The sequence below is a fragment of the Equus asinus genome, chromosome 4 (assembly GCF_041296235.1).
Source record: "Equus asinus isolate D_3611 breed Donkey chromosome 4, EquAss-T2T_v2, whole genome shotgun sequence".
Taxonomy (NCBI): Eukaryota; Metazoa; Chordata; class Mammalia; order Perissodactyla; family Equidae; genus Equus; species Equus asinus.
In genome coordinates this window covers 97492745-97520718 of record NC_091793.1, presented here as the reverse complement: position 1 = coordinate 97520718, position 27974 = coordinate 97492745, and the positions used below count along the sequence as shown (strand labels likewise).

The following is a 27974-nucleotide window of genomic DNA, read 5'->3' as shown; positions in this document are numbered from 1 at the left end:
GCCAGGCGCTCCGGGTACGGCGCGCGGCGCAGGGCTGGCCGGGGCGGGGCAGGGGAGCGCGGCGGGAAGGGCCGAGGGCGGCCGAGGGAGGGCGGAAGGAGGCTCGGGAGGCGGGAGGGAGGTTTTATTGTTTCCTCCTGCCCTCCTCCTCCTCCCGCGCCCTGCCCCGGCGTCACTGGAAAGCCGCCCGAGCCGCCCGGCGGCGGGTTATTTATAGCGCGGGCTGCGCGCGCGTCACGGAGCCCGGCCCGGCTGACGGGGCCGCTGACGCGCTTGGCCGCGGGGCCGAGTCCGCGGGGCTGCGCGCCGGGCGCCGGCGACAATGGGCTTCTGTGTGTGCAGCTGCTGCCGCCGCTGGGGGCCGGGGAAGGGGGGCGGGCGGCCGCTGCCCGACCCCCCGCCCTCCCGCCCGCGACCCCCGAAAGGTGATGGGCCTTTGCTGCCCCTGGCCAGGACCCGGGCCCCGCCAGCTGCTTTTCCTTTTTCTTTTCTTTTTTTTTTTTTTTTATAAATTTCATCAGTAAGTTCCTCTTGCCCCAGCCTCCACTTCCACTTTCCCTGGTTCCCCTCTCTTGCCCCCTAACATGACGAGAGAGGGGGATGTAGCCTGCCAGGGGCCACCACTTTATGCGTCCCGGGGAGCGGGAGCCGCACAAGGCGCGCCCAGCGGGGGATGCGGTGACCAAGGGGCCGGGAGCGCCGGGCAGGTAACGTATCCGGACCCGGAGCGGGGCTTTGTGTGGGGTGGGGGAGGGGGAGCGGGGTGCGTGTGAACGCCGGGCAGCCCCGCCGGGACTCCTGTCTCCCCCGCTCCTTCGCCCCCCTCGCCTGCGCGCAGGAAGCCCAGCTGGGTGTGTGGCGGGAAGAGCGAAAGAGAAACTTCTGCGTAACTGACTAGACGAGGCTCCTCCCGGGAGGCCGAGATAATAGAGGACTCCCCCGCCCCCCTCCCCTCGGGTTCTGTCCTTGTACGGCCCCCGCCCTGCGGAAGGAGGGGCTGGCGAGGATTTTAGGGACTTCCTGGGCTGCGGAGACAAGCTCTGAACCGTCCCCTTTCTGCTGCCGGGAGCTGAGAAAGCTTGCCCTGGAGCCCCTCGCACGTGGCAGGCAGGCAGAGAACTTGCTGTGCCTTCTAGGAAATTGCAGTCGATTTGTAATGCAGTTTCGTTAATTGGGAGTTCAAAATTAAACTTTAATAAAGCATTTGTGTCGTCTCGTCTAATTGTGAAAGCTTCCATCCGTCCTGGTAGATAGACTCGAAGTCTCAAGTTAATGGCGCTAAGCTAGATTTCCCCCCCAAGTACAATTCCGTCAGCCGTCGTCGGCGCAGCTGGATTTCCGTAAGGTACAGATGTTGCTAATGGCAGCTTAAGCACGGATGGGCAGATAGCATACGGAATGCAACATGTTGCCATATGGTTCCTTTAGCCTTTCACCTCCAGGGATATCAATCACATATATTCTGGGAAGAACTTAATGACTCTCTGAACGGCAAAATGAATTACCTGGTACAATTTATATCCCTTGACCTGATCCGTTATAACAACAGGAAGATAGCATCTCACAGTTCCTGTGGTATAAATTGAGCGACAGAGCTACATTTCAAATTCTGTAACATCTATTTGTAGTTTGAGGGGCCCTGTTCAATCCTTCTGGCTGTAAAATCTGTTTCTGTATTGCCTTCCCCCTCCCCTCTGCCACCTCTGGATGATACAAAGTTTATAAAGTTTAGCAACACTGTTGTCTTAGAGATTGCCAATCAGCCGACCAAATACTAATCGATGAGAGTGTGGATAAATGGAAAATATGATTTCCACAGCTCGTTACTTAAGAGGTAGCGATCTTTAGGAACACCATACTTTTAGAATCCAAAAAATTAGAGGACTCCTAGGCAAAATGTGTTCTGCCACTTGTTTCAATATAACTCCTAAATCCATTAACTATTTGAAATTCTGGGCTTTTTTTTTTACGCTTCAAACATTCTTAAGCTTAGTAAAGTAACGTACAGAAAACAGTGCTCAGAAATATGAAATGTAAGAGATATAAGGAAGACCTCAGCAAACCAATTTCTGTAGCTCCCCCCCCCCCATGTGTGTACTTTAACTTGGATCACATATGTGGTGGCACGGGTCTTGTTTTCCCCCACCCCAAAGTGTGAGTAACAGCATACTGAAGTCACTGCTTAGATTCTAGTAGAATGATTCTGTAATATTTCACTGGTCTTATTTCAGATATCCTGGTGACTAATAAAATGTTTAATTGATTGCCTCTAATCTTAGATTACAAACATGGTTGTCTTTTTACCGTATCCCTCCTTTTTCCTTCACTAATGCAGAGAGGCAACACTGAAAAACAAGAAATAAGGTCAAAAAATAACTTATGGTGACTTTTTTTTGACTTTTACCTATTAAGGGATATCTGAAAGCTATAGATAGACTATCTTTAAAAGATTTTGCTTCCAACAATATGTAAACCATGTTAATTCATGTGAACTGATAGACTAGCAAAATACACAAAATAGACATAAACAATCTAAGAAAGTACATATTTTCATTCATGTCAAGTTTCAGAAAGTTAATATTTTGAAAGTTTGTCTACACATTACGTCCTTTCAGAATCATTTTGAAATTACAGGGTAATGTTTTGCCTTTTTGTCTCCTTTTGTAATGGCTGATGATTTGTTTCTAGTGCTTGAGTTAGTGCAATAATTTTGATTATCATCAAATAATATAAGATCTTTTGTGTATGTATATAGCAGAAAATCTTATACAGAACACATTAAGATACATCTGAGTTGTGGCAGTCTTTTCTGGCGGCTGTTTTTGGTAATCTTTTCATGGCTGAGATTTTATTTCTCTCTGTAGCATCAGCACTCAATGAGTGTCACCCTTGATCAGTAGCGAGCTTGTCAATAATGACTCCATCTCTGTGACTTCTGAATAGGCAGTGAGTGTGTCCTTTAATCAGTCACACTGCACTCGCCTTATAAAGCTGTTATTGTCATGAGCAGATATTGCAGCCTTTTGTTAGGCCCCATGATTATTAACGTGTTCCTCCTTCAAAAGCCGGGCTGAAAGTCCTGCTGTGCTTCCTGTCAGAATTCAAGTCCCTTAGTAAATAAAATCCTAAGCAGCATCATTTGCTTTTGCTCAAGTTATAACATTACATGTAGTTCGTGAATAATTTTGGGCCCTTTTGTAGACATAAGCCATGTTTATTTTTGGTAAACATACACAGTAATAAAAATATGTGTCTTGTATCTTCACTTTTATTTTAAATGAAGATTTGATGGATGTCCATTGTTACTCTAAATGAAGTGGCTGACTGCCAAGGCGATCCCTATAGCTGGAAAGTCCTAGCGTCGTTATTGTCTACCAGGGAATGGCTTTCTATTTTTTGAGCTCTAAACTTCACCTCCCTCTTTCAATATTGCCCTTCCACATTGCTAATCTGAGAATTGGTTTGGATATGAAAACTTTTGGAAATGGGTTTGTCTTGGCCAAGTCGATCTGCACGGGTGTTTCTTGTGGCCTGCTGGTTTACAGCCTTTTTCTTGAGCTGGCATGTTTATTTTAACTGAAAAGGAAGAAATACTGTTAGAACAAGGTCTATTCCCATGCTCTAAGTCATTTTAACTGTGATGTAATCCTAGCTGCTTTCTTATTTTTGACTCACGAATGTATTTTAAAATATTTAAGATAGGGCAGATTTATGCCTTTCTCAAGGTAACATGGGACAAGTTATGGCTAGGCATTAGGCCTCTCACAGAACTCTTCCTTCGAGCGAGTGGGGGTGGGGAGGAGAGCCATCAGGAAAGAGTTTATAGTCCCCAGCACTCTGGCTGTGTGCTTTTCAAATTCAAAACCCACATTGCTGCATTGGAAACTTGTTTCTCTCTTTTATAGTATTTCATTTTTAAAGAATTTTTGAAAAACTGTCAATCTGTAAATATTTAACCAGCCAAGCAGGAAACAGTCTTTTATTCCCAGCTCTATGCAGCTTTGTTTTTATCTGGGTTGGTGTGAGTGCCATGTAAATTAGACAGAAAAATTTGACTTGGTTTTCCTTACTTTGACTGAAGATTGACAGGGACTTCTTTTAATTAATCTTGTTCTCTCTCGTGTTCTGTATTCAGATATTGAAATACAGTATTTTTATACATTTATAAGATTGTGTTTGCATTTATTTAATTTATGTTTCTTTTTTTTAAAGCATGTAGCCTTGAATGTTTGTTCTACTTTTTTTTTTTCCTTCACATCATTACTCTGGTACTGCTTGATGTAACTTGATTAGCTCCCTCCCCAGTCATGATTGGTAATTAAAATAGGCATTAAAATTAGTCACTTAGCAATTTTGCTGTTCAATTGGCAATTAAATTACTTAATTGCAATTAAAGTCCTAATTTTAATTGGCAAAATGATAGATGTAGATTTAAGATAATATGTATAAATACTTTAATAAGTGTCTATATAAGGATTACTTAATTACTCAACTTCAAGTTTATGCTGTTAACTTTAGAACTTTTAAGTGAGCAATGAAATTTATATTACATCTATTTGAAGGATATGGTAATTAGATTTATTACTTATCACTATAAGGGTCCTTGCTATAAGTTACTTTTGTAGTGTTAAAATTGTAGACTTGATAATTGCAGAATTATGATGAGGAAAATAGCATATTTGTCTTTGTCATAATATATCAATGCCGTATCTTCATTTTTTATTAAATTGAGGGGTTCCAATCCACCAGTTAGCCTGAGGAAAAACATCGAAAGTTATTTTATCACAAAAGATAGGACAAAAACTAGCCAGCTGTGATATACGTATAAAAACTGTTACAAAGTGTATATATTTTATCTGCTTAAAGAAAAAGCCATATAATACTGTGATGGTTATTAATGTAATTAGCTACTTGTAGAATTTCAAGTGTCCTTGATATTTTATTTTAGCATGTAGCAACTTATTTTCAGAATCTTTAAAATGTATTTTAGGACTTTGTAGATTTTAATGACTCCCCTGTTTACTGAAATTAGCAATGAAATCCAAAACCAAAGTTACTCTTCCTTGCTTAGTCAAAAAGAATTCTTACATAAGAAAATATTGGTGGTTGTCAGGGGCTGGAGGAGGGGAGAATGGAGAGTTATGTTTAATGGGTATAGAGTTTCAGTTTTATAAGTTGAAGAGTTACAGGCATGGATGGTGATGATGGGTGCACAACATTGTGAATGTATTTAACATCACTGAATTGTATACTTAAAAATAGTTAAGATGGCAAATTTTACGTTCCGTGTATTTTACCACAACGAAAAAGAAAATATTAAGTGGTTACTTTAAAAGCAAATATTTAGGAGATTGTTACTGAGAGTCAAGCATTAGAGAAAAGATGAAGAATTTTTATTATGCAAAATACTTTTTGAGTGGCATGAGGTTTTACCATATGTTCAGTTTTATAATTTTAATTTACAAGTAGATGCTTCTAGAAAAAATGTGCTGTTTTCTTCTGCACATCTTTACACATTTCTAGAACTGAGTTCTGAATCGAAGTAAGACATAATTTTTCAATTCTTTGCGTTAAGTGGTTTTTGGTGGAAAATGGGCTGAGTAGAAGCCCCAGCCACCCAAAATGTGAACATCAGCTAAGCAATTGACTTGTTTCCAAGCATCCTATAGGAAAGGAACAAATGATTGATTGACTAGTATCCTCTTAATGCAAATGAAATGGAGAAAGACAAACAAAACACTTCAAGGTTAAAAAATGATTTTATATTTTTCAGAAACTGAAATTTTTTTCAAAGTGAAAATTTCTTTCTTCTATCACTAATGTCAAACTTTCTGCCAAAAGGCAACAAATGCCATGAATGTTAAGTTTGTCCAAATATAACTTAAAATATATAGCTCATTTTTATGCTTAAAATAGGTTCCATTAAGTAATTTTATTATGAAATATCTTAAAGTTACCTCAACTCTGACAGCATAACAGTTGTGTCTATTCACTATATCTGAATTGTAATGGCTACTCTGAGTTCATTTTGGGAGAACAGTGAAATAAATCCCCAAAGGCCCCTTTCCCATGCATTAAGATAGAAAATCCTATGGTATTACATCCATGTTTGCTTTCTAAATTATACCAAAAGCTCAATTTTATTAAGTATAATCTACCAAGCCATGCATAAAATAAAATACTTTGGTTTAGATGTGAGTTTATGTATCATTTATATTGACTTTTTCATAAAAATATTTTTCTATACATGCACCAATATGTTCTGCTTAATATTGGTTAATATCATAAAAGATAATGTAGTAACATTACTTTCCTAAACGCTTTTCTGAGGTCATCTAATGGTATATATTGATAGTAACAATAATTTTGTAATTTATTTTAGTTGATTTCAAAAGAAGGAGCTACCTATGGATAGGACCAATTTTTACTCCTATTTAAATTGTTAAGAAAATAGACCTTCATTTTGGGGTAACATTATACATTTTTACATGGCAATAAAGTTATATCAGATTCTAGGCTTAAAAAAACCATTATTGTCATTTTCATTGAGTTATACAATGGATTATATTCAAGAGTCTATTTATGTTCAAGAATCTTGAAGGGTTGCAGTCATATAAATGCAGAATTTCAGTTTCTTTTAGCCTAAAGCATCATTTTAACATTTTCTTAAAGGTTGTTCCATTCTACATTTTGATTCCATTATATGTGTAATTAAACCTCTATGCACAAAAGCATTCTCTTATGTACTAGCAAATACACCCACAGGAATCCCCCTCTAAACTATAATTTATTTAAACATGTAATCATAGGATTTTAAAACATGCTTTCATTTTTCCAAACTATATGCCAATTTGAACTGCTTAGTGATAAAATGAGAGATTTTATTACCATTTCAGTTTTTTTCCCTCTGTGATCTAACAGTAAGTTAAACATGGGCAGGAGGAAATAAAGAAAATCTGTTGTGAACCTAATTCCACGTGTCAAACTGTTTCCCTTTTCTAGAAAAAATGGAAGATAGTCAAAGGTTTGTAGTTATTTATAAATTCCACCACAATATGAATATTTGGGCCTGCAGCATGTGCTTTTCGGGCTTGGCCTAAGTAGTAAATAGCTAGACTAGCTAGTTGTGTGTGTGTGTGTGTGTGTGTGTGTACACGTGTGTGTACGTGTTATCCTCCTGAACGTTGTGAAGTCAGGCCCCCTACTGACAGGATCAGTCAATTACAGACATTGGCGGTTCTACTGAGACTTGGTTCCCTCAGAATCTGGTTGGGACACAGGAGACTGGAGTTTTGAGCGTGGTCTTTCTTTACACGTTCTGATGCCCCGTGCTGGATTCTTCCCACCCCGAGAGCACATCGGAGCCCTACCCAAAAAGCCAACCCAAGAAGTAGCTTATCCAAAGTTGGTTTAGGTGAGTTTATCGGTCTTGCATCCAGTGTGTCTTCCTAAGAAGTAACGCTTCCCAGGAACTAGAATAGGTATTTGAAGAGGAGAGAGAGGACTTTTATACGGATTTTAGAATAGAAGGGAGAAAGTCCAGCTTTTCTCTCATTTTAATGTTATATTTAATCACTCTATTCCCAGTTACTAATAATTATTATAAGCTGCTTTGAAAACTGCCTCTCGGGTCTTGGGTGCGTTAAAACTTGGGCAAAGGCTCTGTTATCAAGAAGCCAGACTCGACAGGTTGCTGTTACAGAATAAAGCATCACATTACAATGTTTGTCTTCCGTGGAGCTCACTTTAAGAACTCCAGAACACTTTTCCACTCTGTGGGAGAGAACTCTCAGGTTGTCCCCAGATTCAACCCAGGCTAAAGGCAAGTGTTTTTTTAATGGCAATAGGGGAGGAGGAGCGTGTGGAGGGAACACATATACTTGGATGTGCATATTTGTGTATAGAGGGTGATGGTTACAGCCTTAAAGTTCTCCCGGCCCCGCTTTCCTAGGAATGTATTAAAAAATAATAACTGCCACCCCAGCGTGGCTGCGCTTGAGTTTCCGACTGCCTGAAAATAGCCGCCTGGAGCCTGGCCCACCGCTGGGATCAAGGAAAGCTCCCCGTGGCCGCGCCCTGCTCCCTCGCGGAAGGGGAAGGGAACCCGGGAGGGCGCCACCGAGCTAGAGCTGCTGCTATTTTGGGCCCAGCCCGGCGGGTGCGTCAATGCCTGCGCCCCTGCGTCACCGCCACCCCCACCCCTTTCCTTCTCCCCTGCTCTCCAAACTCTCACTTTTTCCCTTTCGTTCGCGTGGAGTCGCTTCTGCCCACGGGGCTCTGACGCTACCGAGCGCATGCTAATAAGCTATTCTTCACCCTCCTCCCCTGATCCCCCTACTCACACACCCTCACCCGCCACCACAACGCCGCCCCCATTCTCACACACACACACACACACACACACACACACACACACTTCCTGGTTTTATTTTTTCTCGTGCCCGCTAGGGCACCGCTGAACCGCAGCGGCGGCGGCAGCAGCAGCGGCAGTCGCAACATCTGGGGGGAACTTAAGGTGGTCACGTAGGTTTTCTTGAGGCTGCAGCGCAGAAGAGCCTGCGGCTTCCCGGGGCAGCCGCAGGGCACCTGACGGCAACGCCTCTCCGGTCGCTCGGGAGCCGGAGGCGGCGGGGAGCGGGCGGAGGCGGGGGTGCAGACCCGAGCCGAGCAGCTCCGGAACGCCTAGAGTGCCACGGCGCTTTCGGCCCAGACCGGGAACATCAGGATGGGGGGGAGTTGCAAATGGGCCCCCCGCAGCCTGGAAGCAAGCCACGCCGAGGGAGGAGGGGCTGTTGGAACTCTCCGCAGGCGGAGAAGGGGGACGCCTCCGAACCTCCCTCCCCTCCTCCCAGCCTCTTTCCGTCCCTCGCCAGAAGCCCTCAGAGGCCCGCCCAGCTCGGGCCGAGGGACGGGGAAGGGGGCTCGCTGCCGGGAGAAGTGACATTTCCTTTGCTAGAAAGCGCCTTGCGCACTCGGCGTGGCGGGTGGATGGACTCCGCAAAGCGGGGTCGGCAGCGACTCGGAGCGCCGCGGGGGTGCGGCATGCTCCCCCTGCCAGCCGCGGCCCCTCTCCTAAGAGGGCTGGACGCACACACTTGACGCTTCGCAGAGATGTCCGCGTCCCCTCGCCCTCTCCCCATGTTTTGTCTTTCCCTCTTGGCTCTGGGAGTGAGGCTGCAAGAGCCCGTGTGTTTCAGAGGAGGGTCGATTTATTTCCCTAGAACTCGTGGAAGGGTACGATTTGGCGGGCACTGAGGAGTGTCGAAAGTATTAGAGTTGGCAAAACGTGAGATTAGAGCACCTTTCTGCAGAAGGCGCACCTGTTGCCCGCTGCTAAGCTGCATTGTCTGCGAAAGGAAAGTGGGCAACGCCTCACTCTGACTTTTGGGGTCCCTGAAGGCCTAGGTCACTGTCCACCCCCTCCCTACTACTCCCCTCCCCTCTTTACGCACCACGTCCTACCTCGCACGTGGGCAGTGCAAGGCAAGAAGGGAACAGAAAAAACAGGCCCTACTCACTCCTTTCCACCTTGGACTCTGTGTGTGTGTGTGTGTGTGAGAGAGAGAGAGACAGAGAGAGAGAGACAGAGAGAGAGAGAGAGAGACAGAGAGAGACGGAGAGAGAGGGAGAGAGAATGCTGGAGGAGGAGAAGGCCAGGGACGGGACAGGAAAAGGGGGGATGCACCGGGCTAGGGAAGTCCCACCCCAATTGCCTGAGCCCTCTGAGCGTCTTGTGTCGTGGGACATCTGTAGCGCTTCCGCTAATGGGGGTGACAATTGTGGTGGGTGAGGTCAGGGCGCTGCCAGGCACACCCCATCCCGTGCGATTCCAGGTGCTCGCTACCTGGCCCACGCCAGCGTTCTCTTCTGCTCCGGTTTTTGTTGCACCCTCCCCCACGTGTGAGCGGCCGGGCGGCAGCGGTGGCGCGGGGGCTTGGGGGAGGGTGAGGTGAGATGTCGCGGCGCTGTGGGTTGCGCGGACCTGAGTGGAGAGGTCACACCTCTTTCGGAAAAAAAGAAAAAAAAAACCCCAAGCTGGCTACCAAGGTGAACCCAGAACGGTTCCCACCTTAAAATCGGCCCTGCTCGTGACGTCAGGTCGGAAATATACCAAAGCGAGCGCCGGCCAGTAGTCCGGGGAGCGCGGCGGCGCGGCGATTGGGCGGCGGGCCGCTGACGCGCGCTGACGCGCGGAGACTTTAGGTGCATGTTGGCAGCGGCAGCGCGAGCCACATAAACAAAGGCACATTGGCGGCCAGGGCCAGTCCGCCGGCGGCTCGCGCAAAGCTCTGTGGTCCCGCTCGCCAGCCCAGCCGGCCGCCTTGCCCTGCTCCCACCCCGCTCTCGGCGGCTCGACTCCCTTCGCGCCTCTCGCCCACCCTCCCCGACCCTGCCACCCGGACTCGCAGAGGGAACTACTCTTCGGCCGAGTTGAATGAATGAAGAGAGACACCGAGAACCCCTAAGTGAGTAGTTACAGCCGGTGCAGCTCGCATTCTTTTATCCTTCTTTCTTCTTTTGCACGTCTCTCCTTCCAAATGCGTGTACAGGTTCTTTGGAAATGGGCGCCAGAGGCGCGGCGCGCGAGCGGGGCCGGAGGATGGGGAATAGGTGCGCGCAGCTAGAGGGCATTTGTCCGAACTCCAGCTTTGGCACTAGGGGGGAGTTGGCTCCCAACAGAGGCTTCCAGGCTCCTATTGGTAGAGGTGGAAGGGAGGCTTGCATAGTTAGGGGAGCTGCGAACTTGCTCACGGAAATATGCGCAAAGTTTGCTCTTAGTGCGGAATTGATTGTGGCCTTTGGGCACGGGGACTCCAAGTCCTGTGTATTCGAGGGGCCTGGACGCTGCCTACAAAGTGACAAGGAGAGAGAAAGTTCTTCAGTTTATGTGTTGCTTGGGAACTGTGTCACCGCGGCTGGCCAGCGTGCCAGGGTTTCCTGGATATTGTCGAGTAAGGGAGGGGGGAGGGGGTTGTTGGTAGAGTGTCCTGTTACTAAGTTGCCTGAAATGTCTGGTTTTGACAGAAGCCGCTCTTGTGTATGTGAGTGTGTCAGAGAGAGACAGAGACAGAGAGAATATGTAAAAAGCACAGTTCCGAAGCTGCGAAGTTATCAGGGAGTTAATATCCAGCACAGGCATCTCTCTCAGGCCTGTGGGGCCAAGCTTCTCCTTTCTTTCCACTTTTTTCTGGTTAACCTCCCTCCCCTGTGAAGCAAGATTATGGGGGGGGGGGGGCAGAAGGAGTGCGTGTTTGGCTTTCTTTTTCATTAGTAATAAGATAGTCTATGCTCAAGAATGCCTTCCCAGTGGGAACATCTGAAAGTTACTAGGACGAGAGAATGCCTTGTTCCAGCAAGAAGGCAGAGTGGGGAAGGCTGTATATAGGGAGGATGTTCCGCTTGCTGTGTTGGGAAGTGCTTCTCAGGTTGGTACCAATGCCAGATAACCAGTATTTCCCTCCCTCTGCAATTGATCTAAGATGTTCCTGGAAAAACAGGATCTCCTCTTTCCACCCGTTGACCAGTAAAGATGTTGAAAGGCAAGTTTCCTGGAAAAGTGAATGCCAATTCACCTGTATTCCCAAACTCAGTGCTCTCCAGAAGCACTTAGGAAATCCAGATGCTTCCATTCAGATTGGCGTCAGGGCTGCCCAGGCCTTGCTAACGTTTTGTAACCCGTGGGGGTAGAGGGAGAGATTGTTTTCTCATTTTATATTCTTGACTTCTACTTTCTTCGCCCTCCCAAAAGAAAAGCCAGTTTCACCACAGAAAAAAATTCGACAGGGTTCCAATGCTGTATTTTATTAGACTCTAGTTTTTCCTTATTGAAGTCGGAATTAAACTAAAGTGGAAATGACACTCCCCTTGCACCCCTACACTCACATCCTAGCAAAGGGGCCAATTTATTACATAAGTATTAAATAAGTACTGGAATACCTTTTCTTCTCCAGAACCCTCTCTCTGCAAGGATTTACACAGTGCAATGAGTGGCATTTTCTGTTGTTTCCAGCCATTGCTTTTACACATGCATTTTAACTGCTAAGTTTGATAAAGGCCACACACTAATTTCCAATGAAACAGTCAAGGAGGGCACAGAAGGGCCTGCCTGGCGAGTGTACAAATGTCCAGCTGAATCTGTCTGGAAAGTCGCCCTGAAGCTTCCTGTGTCTGTATTGCAGGGAAGAGATCTGACAGGCTGGACTCCCCATTGCTTTTCTAAAAATCTTGGAAACTTTGTCCTTCATTGAATTACGACACTGTCCACCTTTAATTTCCTCCAAAACGCCTGTAACTCGGCTGAAGGTTAGTGCAACTTCCTTTCTTTCTTTCCCTTCCCCCAGTTGCCTAAACGTCAAGAAACAGGGTGACACGATCTTCCTCAGTAAATCCTGTAACTTAAGATTTTCCCGACCTATCGCCTTCGGGAACAACTTTCTCATTGTGCAATTCAACTTCATTTCTAGAATGAGCTTGTTGAACCCGAGCCTCAGAGGAAAGGCTCATCTGAGCGGGATTGTCCGTGGAAGAGGGTGAAGGGGGAGGCGTTTGGAAATATCCGGGAACGGAGACCCTCAATGGCTCTCTAGCGCTGGGTCTTTATTTGATCAGCCTTTCCATGCCCTGCACCGTTTTGTTCCGCAGCAGTCGCGCTCTCCGCCCTTCCCCTCGCGCCCCTTTCACCGCCGCGGGCTGCCGGTGTAGCTCCAGGTGTACCCGAGCCCGGGAGAAAGTGTTCAGTTGACCAGGCTGAGTGTATATTACCCTGTTTCATTTCCAGCCATGCCTTGTGTTCAGGCGCAGTATGGGTCCTCGCCTCAAGGAGCCAGCCCTGCTTCTCAGAGCTACAGTTACCACTCTTCGGGAGAATACAGCTCCGATTTCTTAACTCCAGAGTTTGTCAAGTTTAGCATGGACCTCACCAACACTGAAATCACTGCCACCACTTCTCTCCCCAGCTTCAGTACCTTTATGGACAACTACAGCACAGGCTACGACGTCAAGCCACCTTGCTTGTACCAAATGCCCCTGTCCGGACAGCAGTCCTCCATTAAGGTAGAAGACATTCAGATGCACAACTACCAGCAACACAGCCACCTGCCCCCCCAGTCCGAGGAGATGATGCCGCACTCCGGGTCGGTTTACTACAAGCCGTCCTCGCCCCCGACGCCCACTACCCCGGGCTTCCAGGTGCAGCACAGCTCTATGTGGGACGACCCAGGCTCCCTACACAACTTCCACCAGAACTACGTGGCCACCACGCACATGATCGAGCAGAGGAAAACGCCCGTCTCCCGCCTCTCCCTCTTCTCCTTTAAGCAGTCGCCCCCCGGCACCCCAGTGTCTAGTTGCCAGATGCGCTTCGACGGGCCCCTGCACGTCCCCATGAACCCTGAGCCGGCGGGCAGCCACCACGTAGTGGACGGGCAGACCTTTGCTGTGCCCAACCCCATCCGAAAGCCCGCGTCCATGGGCTTCCCAGGCCTGCAGATCGGCCACGCGTCGCAGCTGCTCGACACGCAGGTGCCCTCGCCGCCGTCGCGAGGCTCCCCCTCCAACGAGGGGCTGTGCGCCGTGTGCGGCGACAATGCAGCCTGCCAGCACTACGGCGTGCGCACCTGTGAGGGCTGCAAAGGTTTCTTTAAGGTGAGCAAGAACGGGGGCGGAGGAAGCAGGTAGGGGCCCCCTAGTGCCCGGAGCCTTGGAGTGCGCGTTCTGCCTTGGTGCAGGCTTCCCACACCAGCTGGTCCGGGGGGTCCGACTCCTGGGTCCGCCGAGGCTGCCCTGTAGCCACCGACGGCCTGCGGCGGGGCTCCTGGGTGCCTGAGGACGGCAAGTAGGAAGACCGGGAGACCCGGGGTCGCAGCCGACCCGGCAGGACCCCGCCCGAAGTTGCTAGAGCCGGAGTTGGAAGAGGGTCATTTGCATGTGCTAGGAGCTGTCTTCTCTGTTCAGATTGAAATTGGTTAGGACAGAGAACCGTGTCTGAGCTAACCAAGTGGAACAGAATTCCCTATGGTCAAATTAAGTGATCTCTTTATTTCGCCATCCTGATTGAATAATCTTATCATTTTAAATAGAGAAGGTCTCCAAGGAATGTAAATAATATGAATGCCCACGGATTTGTATTTACTGAGCGTCTCCTTCTCCTTCTCTTGGCATATAAAACACAGCAAGGAGCGGCAAGGTTAGCTCAAATGTTAACGCTATCAATTTTCTTCAGTTAAATGCCCTGGGGGAGGAAAAAGAAAGGAAAGAGAAAGAAAAGGAGAAGGAAAAAATAAAAAGGAGTTGTGTGTATGTATTTGTTTGTAGGGAGGGAGTGTAGATCCAGCCGTTCAGAAATTGTCTCTGGATTCCCTGGGTTGCTGGACTTTCAAGAGAAAAATGTAATAATTTTCGGCCTGTATTATCTCCTTTTGCAGCGCACGGTGCAAAAAAACGCGAAATACGTGTGTTTAGCAAATAAAAACTGCCCAGTGGACAAGCGGCGCCGGAATCGCTGTCAGTACTGCCGATTTCAGAAGTGCCTGGCTGTTGGGATGGTCAAAGAAGGTAGGTCGGGGCAAGCAGCCCACTCCCCAGTCTGCGCTCTTGGGAAATCGCTGCTCCTACCCCAACCCGATTTTCCACTTCCCAGAGCGGGGGGGTCTCCCGGGTCCTCCCACCCGCGTCTGGCCTCCACGACCCGGCAGCTGTCTGCTTGCTCATCCTGCCCTGGAGACAGCCGCCGGGCCATACTTTCCGTTAACTATACGGCCTATTTGGAAGAAGATGGAAAGCAACCCTGCATTTTTTTAAGTGTCTCGTCAGTGAGGGCGTCAGTGAGGGCTTTACAAGCCTTGGGGCCCTGCGCGCGCGGCCGGGCGCCCTGCGGCTCTGGCCTTCCCCAGGGAGGGGCCGAGGCGACAGCTGGGTCCTGCTGGAGGGATCGGCGGCGCTAACCGGGCTGTTCCTTTGCAGTGGTTCGCACCGACAGTTTAAAAGGCCGGAGAGGTCGTTTACCCTCGAAACCGAAGAGCCCACAGGAGCCCTCTCCCCCCTCGCCCCCGGTGAGTCTGATCAGTGCCCTCGTCAGGGCCCATGTCGACTCCAACCCGGCTATGACCAGCCTGGACTATTCCAGGGTAAGAAGCTGACGGGGTATCATGTGGACAAACCGGCAGGACCCCTTCCCACAGCCATCACTAACCCCAGGCTCAAGGGATAAAGGAGGCAAGCAGGGCTGTGGCTCCCCAGCTCTGGTCAGCTCAGCAGGAGATAGAGAGACAGACAGACAAACCGTGTTGCTGGGGGTGTACCCGTGAGGACAGGGCAGAGGAAGAAGGAGAGGATAGGCCCCAGTGGTCAAATCTCTGTGAGCTGCCCATTCCCACTACCACAGTATACACACATACTCACACACTAATGCCTCTCATGCCAAAAGCAGAGGCTGTGCAAAATGCCCCCACTTGGATTCTATCCCCCATCTTCCAGAGATGTTTCCGTCCTCATCTTCTCTGGCTCTGTCAGGGTGCGGGATGCCTGCTTGGGGGTTGGCGAAGGGAAAGAGAGAGGGTATAAGGAATGGCAGTGGGGCGGGGGTCAAGTGGTCAGATTCCTTTTTTTACCCCAGCTGTGAGGAATGTGTGGGCTTTAATTGGAGGGAGTGTGCTGGGCAAACCTAGAAGCCACTGCAATTTTATGAAGATTTGTAAAGGGCGTCTCTGCTCCAGACCCACTCTGGGACTGGCATGAATACTAACGTGTCAATTGTTTTGTGGAGATAAGAGTGAACGTTTCCCAGGGCTGGATGGCACTGTATTTAGTCTGTATGGAAATGGTAATTTACATATTTAAAGCAGCGACCTCATAGCACCATCCCTAATTGAATTAATTGCCCCGGAACATCTAATTTCCGTACTGGTCAGAAAAAGGTTTAATTGTTATAAAAACCTGGCTCCCCTACTAGAAACGGGGTTAGCAATTTCACGGGTTATATATTTTAGAGAACCTCATTAAGTGCTTTTTAAAATGAAATTCCAGTTCCAGGCGAACCCTGACTATCAGATGAGTGGAGATGACACCCAGCATATCCAGCAATTCTATGATCTCCTCACTGGCTCCATGGAGATCATCAGGGGCTGGGCGGAGAAGATCCCGGGCTTCGCTGACCTGCCCAAAGCCGACCAGGACCTGCTTTTCGAGTCGGCTTTCTTAGAACTGTTTGTGCTGCGATTAGCGTACAGGTAATGAAGGAGGCAGTCCAGGGAGGCGGGGAAAGGAGGAAGATAGGAATCCAGAAAGGAAAAGAAAGAGGGAAAAGGAACGGGGGGGGGGGGGGGGGGGGGAAGAGGGAAGGACAGAATAGGAAATGAAAGAGGGAAAAAGGAAGGAAAGGCTAGTAGACTAAAGGAAGAGAAGGGAAGGAGGGAGCCCAGAAGCCTTGGGTGAATGGAATGGAGGTGGGATAGGGGGCGTTCTTGATTGTTATGAAATTAAACCCTTTTCAAGGTCCGCTGGTCTACATTTTATTAACTCTTCGGTAATTAGGTGCCTCTTAAATCCCTCATTTATTGCTCTTCAAGTAATTAGTTGTTTAGCTTTTCTCTCTCTCTTTTTCTCCCCTCTCTCTCTTTGGTATTAATTGCAGGTCCAACCCAGTGGAGGGTAAACTCATCTTTTGCAATGGGGTGGTCTTGCACAGGTTGCAATGCGTTCGTGGCTTTGGGGAATGGATTGATTCCATTGTTGAATTCTCCTCCAACTTGCAGAATATGAACATCGACATTTCTGCCTTCTCCTGCATTGCTGCCCTGGCTATGGTCACAGGTCAGTACCACAGGCACAGGGCACTTCTCCTCCAGAACTGCCCAGCTGGATTTGTCCCGGTTTTCCCTCACCACCGGTGCTCCCTGGTCCTGCCAACTAGCTAACAGCTTTGTGCCTTCCTCTTTTGTTTCTGATTGTGTTTTCTGCAGAGAGACACGGGCTCAAGGAACCCAAGAGAGTGGAGGAACTGCAAAACAAGATTGTAAATTGTCTCAAAGACCACGTGACTTTCAATAATGGGGGGTTGAATCGCCCCAACTATTTGTCCAAACTATTGGGGAAGCTCCCAGAACTCCGTACCCTTTGCACACAGGGGCTACAGCGCATTTTCTACCTGAAACTGGAAGACTTGGTACCACCGCCAGCAATAATTGACAAACTTTTCCTGGACACTTTACCTTTCTAAGACCTCCTCCCACGCACTTCAAAGGAACTGGAAAGAAACCTAAAACTGTCCAGAGGGGGCAAGTCACAAGGGCAGAGATATCCCTCTGAGCTGCCTCAGCTCTAGCCGGCCCCCGCCCCTTCCATAAAACCCCCAGCCCCTTGATCCCTAAAGAAAAAAACAAAAAAACAAAAACTGTTGCTATTTCCTAACCTGCAGGCAGAACCTGAAAGGGCATTTTGGCTCCGGGGCATCCTGGATTTAGGACACGGACTACACACAATACAGTGGTATAAACTTTTTGTTATCAGTTTCAAACTCAGTTTATTGTTCAGAAGAAAGATTCCTAATGTATGATGGGAAATGTTTGGCCATGTTTGGTTGTTGCAGTTAAGACAAATGTAATTCACACACACACACAGACACACACACATCTCGTAAGGGGACCCACAAGTATTGCCCTTTAAAAGACTTCAAAGTTTTCTGCTGTAAAGAAAGCTGTAATATATAGTAAAACTAAATGTTGCGTGGGTGGCATGAGTTGAAGAAGGCAAAGGCTTGTAAATTTACCCAATGCAGTTTGGCTTTTTAAATTATTTTGTGCCTATTTATGAATAAATATTACAAATTCTAAAAAATGTGTGTTTGCAAAAAAAAAAAGAAATAACTACACAAAAAAGGGACAAGCATGTTGATTCTAGGTTGAAAATGTTATAGGCACTTGCTACTTCAGTAATGTCTATATTATATAAATAGTATTTCAGACACTATGTAGTCTGTTAGATTTTATAAAGATTGGTAGTTATCTGAGCTTAAACATTTTCTCAATTGTAAAATAGGTGGGCACAAGTATTACACATCAGAAAATCCTGACAAAAGGGACACATAGTGTTTGTAACACCGTCCAACATTCCTTGTTTGTAAGTGTTGTATGTACTGTTGATGTTGATAAAAGAAAGTTTATATCTTGATTATTTTGTTGTCTAAAGCTAAACAGAACTTGCATGCAGCAGCTTTTGACTGTTTCCAGAGTGCTTATAATAGACATAACTCCCTGGAAATTACTGAGCACTTTGAATTTTTTTTGTTTTTTTTAATGTCTAAAATTGTCAGTTAATATATTATTTTATGTTTGAGTAAGAATTTTAATATTGCCATATTCTGTAGTATTTTTCTTTGTATATTTCCAGTATGGCACATGATATGAGTCACTGCCTTTTTTTCTATGGTGTATGACAGTTAGAGATGCTGATTTTTTTTTTCTGATAAATTCTTTCTTTGAGAAAGACAATTTTAATGTTTACAACAATAAACTATGTAAACGAACAGAATTTTGTCTTCTTTCTGGGTGAGGAAAAAATGATGACTAAATAGCAATATACAATAGACAGAGTTGAAGATTGATTTGGGATAGGTCACTTGTTCAACATCTGAGTTTCAAACTGACAGCCTAGACTAATTCTGGCAAAAGGAACTGGAGCATTGAACTAATTATCCAGGGAATTCAGTCCAATATTTTTCCTTAACCAGAATTTTCCAGTGGAGCAACCTACATTGATCAGAATCAATTGAGACTATCTCAACTCTTCTGTTAACTTGGCTACTAAGTGCAGCTTTCAGAAGAGAAGTTCAGGAGACCACACAGATTTTGAACTTTTGCAAGATCCAAAGTCCTGTCAAGTTTCTGTTTTGTACAATGTTTAGAAAGTCTTTTTTAAGACTCAGGAAGTCAACATGGATTTGAAATGTGTTGTACCTAATCTCTGATTTTTCCAATTCCTGTTCTTACTACTGTTGTCTAGGGTCTTGGAGAAAGGGCCAAACATTTCTGGCCCTTTGGGCCTTGGGTCAGGGGTCTTTGGTATTGAGCAGAACTCCACAGGGGCATTTCTTACAACTTTTTGTTTTTCTCCGTCAGTGAATAGTGATGAGATTCAATTTGCAGTTTTGGAATAATATTTCTGCCTTAAAAGGTTGTCAGAGAAATGATAAAATATCTGTTTGTCAGGTCCTGTGTCTGGCATAAGTCAGTTATACCACAGCCTGTAGGATTCCACCTAGCACCAACTTTTAGCAAAGACAGTAACTAACGCTGTAGAAGCGGATTACAGTCTGAGCTTGCGCTCAGCGACCAGGTCCTTGGGCGGTGGAGTCGAAGTCCCTCGAGTTTCACTGCAGGCTAGCTGTGAATTCATTGGCAGCGCAAGATGGGGACGGCCTTCTTCCACAACCCTGGTGACTTACAGATGGCCTCTGGGTCACTGCGATTTACAGAGAATGTTATTATTTTTAAAATGCAGAGTTAGTACATTGCCGAGAGAGTTCTCAGCTTCGTATTTTTACTTTGCCTTTTCTTCCTCTTTTTTAAAAGACGTGTTTTGCGGGGGCCGGGGTGGGGGGGGTGGGGCGGAGAGAAGGCAGGTCTCCGTGGTAATTTAAGGTTATTTTTACAAGATGTGTTTCTCTGCAGGTAACTCTGAGGGGCAAGCGTAGGTGGCCACATAAGAGATTAAATAATAAGCGAAATGTCCAATTTCCTGGTTTTCTTGAAAAGATGGGGCTTGCCATTTCCTTGTATTTTCACAACTTCTGCCCAACCAAAGCCGCGCACTAATAAGCGGAGAAAAAGAGAAATCTCTTTAGAAATGCTGGGAGTCTGCAGAGCCGTCAGTGCTCGTCTCCCAGGTGTCTGCAGCCCCGAGACAATCCCATTCCGACTCAGAATCCCCGAGAGTTGAACCCAGAAACGAACTCTGTTGCCGGTTCTCCTTTAAGGAAGCGGCTGCGCATCACCCGAGGCCAATGGAGTGTCAGGTAGTGCGCCTCCCGAGAATTTGGGGTGAAAGGAGGGAGGGACGGCTCTCTCCCACGTCCGCGTGCAGATTTCACCAGCTCTGTGTACATTCAGTTGTGTCTTAAGTTGCAAAGTGGCTAGTGCTTTTTTCTGCTTATTACCGAGTTAATTTCCACCTCCCGGCTGCTCACCGGGTTGTGGGAGGAAAGAGCCTCTCACGCGTCTCTGCTGCATCTCCGGAGAGCCGCGAAGCTGAGGACTTTTCCTGTCCTCGTCTTTCTAGAAGTAAAGCCCAGAAAAAGCAACAGACACGCTGCATTGCAAAAGCCAGACATTGCATGGAACTTCTTTAGAAACAGATTAAAACTTTATAGTGGAGACTTCCTATCACTCACCTTTCCCCAAGTCCTCTTAAGAGTTTCAGTTATTGGGTATCTTTTCAGCTATGGAAAATATATAATCATTGTTCTGAAGACATGACCATATACTTCTCAGCTCTGAAAGAGGTCATATGTTAGTCATCACGGGGTCTATACCCACTTTGAGCGGTTGCTTATAACGCCCTGCCTGACTTTAGGGAGAGATGCCCTTAATCCCAAATACGGGGAGCAGCGCTACTGCCTGCTTCTTGGTTAGATTTCCCGTCTCCGCCGTCCAGGGGACCGCGACGGTCTCTCTTGGTGCCCAGGCAGCCCTCACTTGGACCCGCAAGCTTTCGGAGAGACTGAGCGAGAGAGAGGGAGAGTTTGAATTTCTGATGTTGATTCTAACAAGAGAGATACGCCTGGCCCAGGGAGCTGATAGCACCCTGCAGTGACAGCGGCACCCAACGACCTTATCTTGTGTATTTCTTTTTGTTGCTTGAGTCCATCCCTAGAGAGTTTGGGTGCCCCCTCCACTAAAAATACTGATCGTAAGTCTTATGGGACACTGGTTCTCAGCGTGCAGGGAGCCGGACAAGGAGAAACAGATATTCTTGCCAACTTAGAATGTCACTTTGAAGGTTCAATTTCACTTTGCCTTGAGAATTTCTTGGCTTTGTCGGTGTCAGTGTGTCAACACGAATATCCAATTATCTAATTATATTCTAAATCTAGACGTCGGCAGTGAATACTTCCAAGATACAAACAGGTCTGTGAGGGAAAAGTTTTATTTCACTGTAATATTTTGATCACAGAGTTTTCCAGGAGAGGATACATTTCCATCCCGCCAGACCCTGTACAGAATGGCGACACCAGAGCACCTCCAGGCATCGCGCGCGTTGCGCATCTTCGCGCCACGAGCTCCCTGCCTAGCTCCGCACAAACGTCCGTTTCCTTTTTTATCCGCGGCGCGGCAGCGCCGAGGTGGCTGCGGAGAAGAGAGTAAGGGCTGGGGGTCTCCTGGGCCCGCCTCGCCTCTCTCTCGGTGAAAGTCGCCCATCTTGAAGCCGCGTGTGCTCGCAGCCACCTCAAAATGAAGACAGTTTCTATCAAGGCGGGAGGGGAAAAGAGGGTATCTAGTCCCGCCGATTTAGAAACTTTTTTCAGTATTATTTTGATGGTTGGGCAGAGGTCCGAGAGTATCTCTAAGACATCCTCTTTTCCCCACCTGTCTCCACCATCCGGAAACAAGAACTGTCGCTTCGTGGGCGTGGCTGGGAATTTCTCAGCAATCCAAGCTGCCCGGGCACCCCTCGAACAGGGACTTGACTCAATTTTAAAGTCCCACGGAGGAGGGATGGGGTTGGGGGTACCAGCCGACGCCCAGTCAACCCTTCTTCTCCATAGGTCACTGCCACGACTAAAAAGAGCGCACCCGGTTGCAACAGTCTTTGGGAAAGGTTCTGCTTAGATCGGTGAATCTGACAGAACTCGAACCAGAGCAATCACGTTTCACATAGATGTATTTTTGGGATTCAGTTTATACTGGCTGACTTCACTGGTAAAGCAAGATATGAATTCCAATCAGAGCCGTCGTTTTTTTAGCAATTCGTTCTTAATAATAAAATAAACACACAAAAATCCAATTTTCATTTTTACTTTTTAATTTTAGTAGAAACCGCAAAGTGGCTATTACACACAACCATTTAGGATGGCGAGGCTGTCATTTGAAGCCATTTTCCCTTAGTATGTTTGCTGAGCACGACTGGAAACGACCGCTGGGGTCCGCAAGGTCTTTCCTCCGACTTTGACTTTGCGTTTCCTTAGGGAAAGTCCTGCTCCGGTCGGAGGGCGCCTCCTGGAGCTGTCCAGGAGCACGCAAGCAGGGCCCCACCCCACGCTGGGGGCGTGAGGAGGAGAGCCGCGCTGGGTCCCTAGCTGCGACGTGCGCTTCGGCCCAACAGACAGTGGTGGAAAACTCCGGAGAGCCGGGCTCTAGCCTCTTTCTCCCCGCCCCACGCCTTCTCTCTAGGGCCCCCTCCCAGCGTGGTCTGATTTGAGGCCCCAGGATTACTGAAGAGGACGTGTATCTGTTTGTGGTTCGGTCGGAGGTGAATATGGAGACGCGAGCGCTCCTGCTCTACCCACTGCGTTTTGGAGACTTAGAGTTTGACTCTGCAGGTTGCTCCAGGAGACTTTGCCGAGGGAGCCCGGGAGCAATTAGCAGGAACTTGCCCGAGTTAACTCTCTGTTTCCTCGGTTTCCTGCCCTGCCCTCCCCAGCTGCTCCTTGCTTCTTTCCCAGCTGTTTCATGTCCCTCAGGGCGGGAGGCCGCAACAGGTTCCAGTCGCCGCGTAGCCAGGTCCGGTGCGTCAGGGCGCGAGCATTTGCAGCCGAGCGCGCCCCGGGCTTCCCCTGCACCCACCGATCAGGGGTCAGTTTTGGGTCTTCCGGGAGCTATGAGCCGGGCTGGAGCATCCATCCACAGCACACTGGGTACAACCTTTTTTTCTAGTTGTGGAGGCGCACACAGGGACTTGGCAGAAGCGCCAAGGCGCCAGTCGGAGGCGTGTCCGCATCGTGGGAAGGACCAGGAGAGGGGCCCACACACCCATGCCACACGCCTGCCCAGCACGTGTGCGCTCGACTCCGAAGCTCCAAGTAGAGATCGCGCGCATCCTGGCCCTGCTTTCAGGTCTACTCGCAATCGGCGTGAGAGCCCTAGGCCCGCTCGCCGGAGACAGCGACTCGACAGGTGGCCAGATGACTGCTGCGCCCGGTGGGGCAGAGGGGTAGCCGTCCGCCTATCCTCCTGCCGCCGCTGCGTTCCTTCCTCCCTTGAAGACGCCGATTGCCGGCGGCTGGGGGCAGTCTTCTCGGCTTAGCGGGGCTTTGGTTGTCGGGCTTGACTGCACTGGCCATAGCGCGGAGCAGTGACCCGGCTCCTCGGAGGGATCTGCTTCCAATGCTTTGCTCCGCGTTTCCTCTTCCCCCAGTTGATCTTTCTTATTCCTATTTCTTTGTATTTCTATCTACACTCGTGTTTAGAGAAACTAGGATTCCCAGGATATGCACCACCTGTGGTAACAGATACAGTGCCCGAGTTTCTGTTAGAGACTTTCCTGGGGCAGCAGAGGGTGGTGGTTCGAGGGGCTGCTGCACGAGTACGCCATCGGGTACTAGAGGGACTTCCAAGGAACTGAACCTGCTAAGACTTTCTGCCTCTGGAAGCTTGCACGAGAGGGTTGTGTTGACTATCTCAAGTTAAAGTCGACATTTGGAAAGGGTACCAGGTAGAGAGAGGGAAGACTCTCCATCAGCAAGCTGCAAGTAGGCCCGTGTTTTTCACACGGAGGGTCCCGACCTATTAGTGGCCTGTACAATCAATATAATGGCTTGCAATCAGAATTTTCTTTCAAAGAAATGAAAGGGTAACAGAACAGAAATCATGAGTGTTTTGTAGAGAGTAGCAGAAGTATAAGATGTCTAAGCATTGTTTGCCAAAACTTTTCTTGGACCACAATATAAAATATATTTATGAGTGTGGGTCTCAGCCGAAAAGTTTGAGCCACTGCTGATGGATCAGACTGTACTGGAAGTGAAGGAGAGGGTCTTTCTGTGCTGAGAGATGCTGATAAGGGGATTTCAGCAATGTGGTTTCGTGATCAGTCCTCTCCCTTCTGTTTGTTTTTTTCCGTCATCTTTCTCCTTCCCTTCCCCAACTCCAACGAGGTTTCACATCTCTTTATCCTCTGGCCTGTTGTGTGCTTCGAGCATCCTGAGTAAGGGCCAGGGGACAAGCACATAAAGCCACCCCCTTTTCCTTTCTCTCAGCAACCTAGCACCTGGGAAGAGAATGAACAGTGAAGAAGGTCATTGGGGAAGCTAAAAAGAAGGGAGGGGAGTGGATGTCACATGGTCCACTCACCACAGTGCCAGATCTTCTCGTTTATAAGCTTTTGCCCAACACAAGGAAAGAAACAAAAGCTTTTGAGGGAAATAGGTAGAAAAAGGGATGGATAAAGCTAATGAACCACACTGTGAATGAACAGATGAGCTGGGACTAAGGAAATGGAAGAGGAAGGAAAACCTGAGGATTTATTTAAGCAGAGTGCTAGAATTGAAGGCACACGGAGATGGCAAGGAGAGGACTAAAATGCCTAGAAATACAGGATGCCAAGGCACCAACAATAACATGGATGAGTTTAAAGAAAAAAGTAGAGATAGATGAGAGCAAAGAAAAAGGGCACATAAAGGATGCTGGGGGGTGGGTAGGCAGGTATGAGATGAAAGCTGGATGTAGAGGGTATAGCAGAAGCATTATGTAAGGAGAGGCCTGCTTTAGGTGTGGGAAGCCTTGTGCTCATAGGGACCATGCAGAAGTTTCAATTTATATCATAAAGGAATTAAAAGGAACAAAAGCATTAGCTTGCAAAGGTGCCTCCCTTGTCACTCCATTCTAGCTAAAGGGCTTGAAAGCAGGCTTGTTTAACTCAGGGGGCTGCAGTCTCCAGGCAGGGGTGATGTAGACTCCGAAGATTCAGGCCAATGTGAAAGGCAGAGCCATGTGGCTATGAGGCTACCTTCCATGGTTTCTGAGACTCCTCCACTATGGTAACTCTAGCTAGTATATGTTACAAGCCTAGATCTCATCTCATGTAACCCTCTCATCTCCAGTCTGTGAGTTCACATTATTACTTCCATTTTACAAATGAGGAGAGGAGGCTCAAAGGTCTTGTTAAATATCTTGGCCTATAAGTAGATGGGATAGCTGAAATTTGAACTCAGAGCCAGGACGTGCAATTCCAACTGCCTTGCTTTTGCACTACTTGGTCCAGCAGGCTTGTACCTTTCTCCACAACTTCTGCAGACACTGACTATGGGTTTCTGTTGAGAGTTGTGGATGTTGTTTCAGATGGGTTCAGACTTCTAGAGAGGAGCATTGAAGTGAAGTCATACGGTAGGGTAGTGATGATAGTATATTGCTCTTCTTTCTTTTTTAAGAGAATAATCTCTTCTCTTAAAAAGGATTATTTTGATTGCTTTTTGTAGTTAATGCATGAAGGAGTTTCGAGTTGTTTGCTTGACTGCCCAAGAAAAGAATGGGAATGATTGCTGCCCATGTTTATGTCAGTGAGAAAGTCATAGTAAAGGTAGTAAAGAGGAAAAATGTTTTTCCTCCTCAAGCTGTGTGAATTTCCTTATTTGAATCATTTGATTTTTAGCCAGTTTCTAGGTTTCCTATCAGGAAAGTCAAATTGCACATCAGTAAGTTCGCTTTAGTCACAGCCCCAAGCAGACCACTTTGTAACAACCGGCCGTGCACGAGCCATTTACTCTTTCCTCTACTTCTCCTGTATTCGTGGTCCACAACATTTCACTGTTATTAACATTTTCTTAAAAGCTACTCTCACAGTAGACCAAATGGTATGAATAGATTTTGCTTAGCATGTCAAGCAGATAGTAATATTTTTTCAGAAGACTATCTGCATCTAACTTGGCGTGGTGGTTAAAGGGTTGCAAAAATAGTCTTATTATGTTACAAAATTTATTAGAATATACACACTTGACAAACAAAATATGGTGGATTTAGGTCAGCTGTTTGCTTATACAATAGATTTTGTTTGTCTTTGACATTTAATTTAAGCTTCACTTATCTGAGGGCCAGGAATAAGATAAGTATGTTCTGCATGTGTTATGCTTCTTGTTTTATAAAACTTGCTTGTCTGCAGCTATCCGGAAATAATTCACAATCAGTGACTTAGGGACAAGGAAGCCTTGTGACATGTTCTGAAAGTGCCTTTCTGAAATGAAGCTCTGAAAAGTTGAATTATGGAGACCCTAACAGGGGTTTTTATTTTTGAGGAACGAAGATAGCTACATTTGCTTTCTTGGTCTTTCACTTAATTATCCTTCCTGCATAGTGAATTGATATGGCTAAAAACAAGCTTCCAGAAATCCATAATGAATCTATTTGATGCCAAGAGTCTGTATTCTGTGTAACTGTCCTGCTCTCAGAAGTACTGGGCAGAATGTGCATGGGCCACATGTGTGGAAACATCAAAAACATATGACACATTAGTGACTTATTTTTAATATATCTGAGAAAAATAAAGTCTGCTGCTGTAGAGTCTGCACTTGCAGATGTGTTAGCCCTAAATAACCTTTAAAATTGGTCGTGGTGTGGTGGGAGATGTTGGTATTCATGAGTGTTTTGACATGTTTGACATTTTATGTATGGTGTAATGCTCTGTCTGTCTTGCATTTTTTCCCTAATAGTGCATATTTTCTTACTAAAATGCAGCTTTTGGTGTTTATATTTGGGGTCTATAAGCCAGCTTATTGGATGAATGATTTGTTGTTATTTATGCAAATGATGTTTTAATGAATCAGGCTATTATTGCTTTTCGTGCTATGTCCATAAAAAGAAGGCTATACAAAGAAGAATAATTTGATTTTTAGTTTTTAAAGAAAAAATATATTTGATACATGTCAGACATCTCAACTTTCCTAGATTCCTGGATTAGCAAATAAGGAAAAAGCAACTCTATGGAATGATTATGCTTTCAGAAGCCGAGGAATTTGTGTACCAGAATTTGGTCTTATGAATAGATGTTTTGAAATCCGTCTGAGTTGCATTTAAAATTTTCCTCTATTCATGTATTTTTTGGAAAGAGAGAAAAGGTCCCTAGTAGGGAATTACCAACTGAACTGAGAAATCTAGGTGGCCTTGAGATAATATATTGTAAGAAAATATATGCCTAAATACATGTAGAATCAGAGATTTCAACTGCATTCTCTGAATAAGATATAGGCTTGATTCTGTGGTCGTCTTCCCTTTGTACCATCTCCTATACGAGTTCTCCAGGCAGAGCTCAGTAAATGAGTTCAAAGGTTTTAGCTAATCTTTTGTGGGGCATTTTTCAAATTTATGAGTACTGTGTTACCAAAAGAACTACCATTTGTTTTTTGAGCATTGGAAAAGGCAACAACTTTGAAAAGCTTTTGCTACCACTTTTGACCTTTTGTGATAAACATGAGTGCTACCCGAAGTCTGTTCTAATGTCTATTCAGACTAAGGATAGATTTGGCTGAAAGTTTTGTAATTCAGAACTAATGAGTTACTAATTACCTTTTCCCCCTTTAAAGCTGATGTTGCTAATAATGTGACTTCCCTTTAAATGTTATTCTCTTTAAGACTGTAACTGACTCTAAGGCTTTGACATTTTTTTGTCCCAGATATTTCTCCTGGTTTTAATCTCCACCTGTTGTCACATGCCAGGACAGCACTGTCCCTCCAGGTGGGAGGACAAAGGGGCAACTTTCTCTGTCTAGGGTGTCAGGGCTGCTTTTCCTCTGGAGTGGAAGTTTTGTGTGCACTTTCCTCTGTACCCTCTCCCTGGGGACTAACACGTCACCTCTATGACACACACAACAATTGTGGCCCGGGGTTTGACAAGAATACCATAAGTTTACTTGTAGTTAGCACAAGCATTTAATGTCGAATCTTGCAATTCAAATGGGATCAAGAGACAAAGCTGCATGCACTATCTCTGAATATGCTCCCAGTTTCTCTTCTTGCCTAACAAAGCCTTCCATCTTTCACATCCCTTTAAGGGTCTTC

At 46.6% G+C, this 27974-nt stretch overlaps 1 protein-coding gene across 11 annotated transcripts; it reads left to right on the top strand.

The window, feature by feature from the left end:
* Nucleotides 1–238: 238 nt before the first annotated feature.
* On the top strand, nt 239–18525 carry NR4A2 (nuclear receptor subfamily 4 group A member 2). 11 transcript variants are annotated; one of them, XM_044768893.2, is made up of 8 exons: nt 239–707; nt 12180–12303; nt 12779–13644; nt 14424–14553; nt 14962–15125; nt 16024–16226; nt 16631–16809; nt 16959–18525. In XM_044768893.2, exons 3-8 carry the CDS (start codon nt 12781–12783, stop codon nt 17213–17215), a joined length of 1797 nt encoding a protein of 598 aa, XP_044624828.1. In that variant the 5' UTR covers nt 239–707; nt 12180–12303; nt 12779–12780; the 3' UTR covers nt 17216–18525. The 11 variants fall into 11 exon arrangements, 8 of the variants coding, with proteins under 8 accessions (XP_044624828.1, XP_070363894.1, XP_070363895.1 ...); XR_011502820.1 differs by having other exon boundaries at nt 325–707; nt 16752–16809; XM_070507793.1 differs by having other exon boundaries at nt 325–707; nt 12957–13644.
* Nucleotides 18526–27974: the final 9449 nt, after the last annotated feature.

What these genes read in the sequence shown, in the direction of transcription:
- NR4A2 (XM_014858276.3), top strand. Translation starts at nt 10,436, where the DNA reads ATGAATGAAGAGAGACACCGAGAACCCCTAA. An exon ending in GAGACACCGAGAACCCCTAA is followed by an intron (nt 10,467 to 12,778) that starts GTGAGTAGTTAC and finishes TTTCATTTCCAG; the next exon opens with CCATGCCTTGTGTTCAGGCG. An exon ending in CCAGCCTGGACTATTCCAGG is followed by an intron (nt 15,126 to 16,023) that starts GTAAGAAGCTGA and finishes ATGAAATTCCAG; the next exon opens with TTCCAGGCGAACCCTGACTA.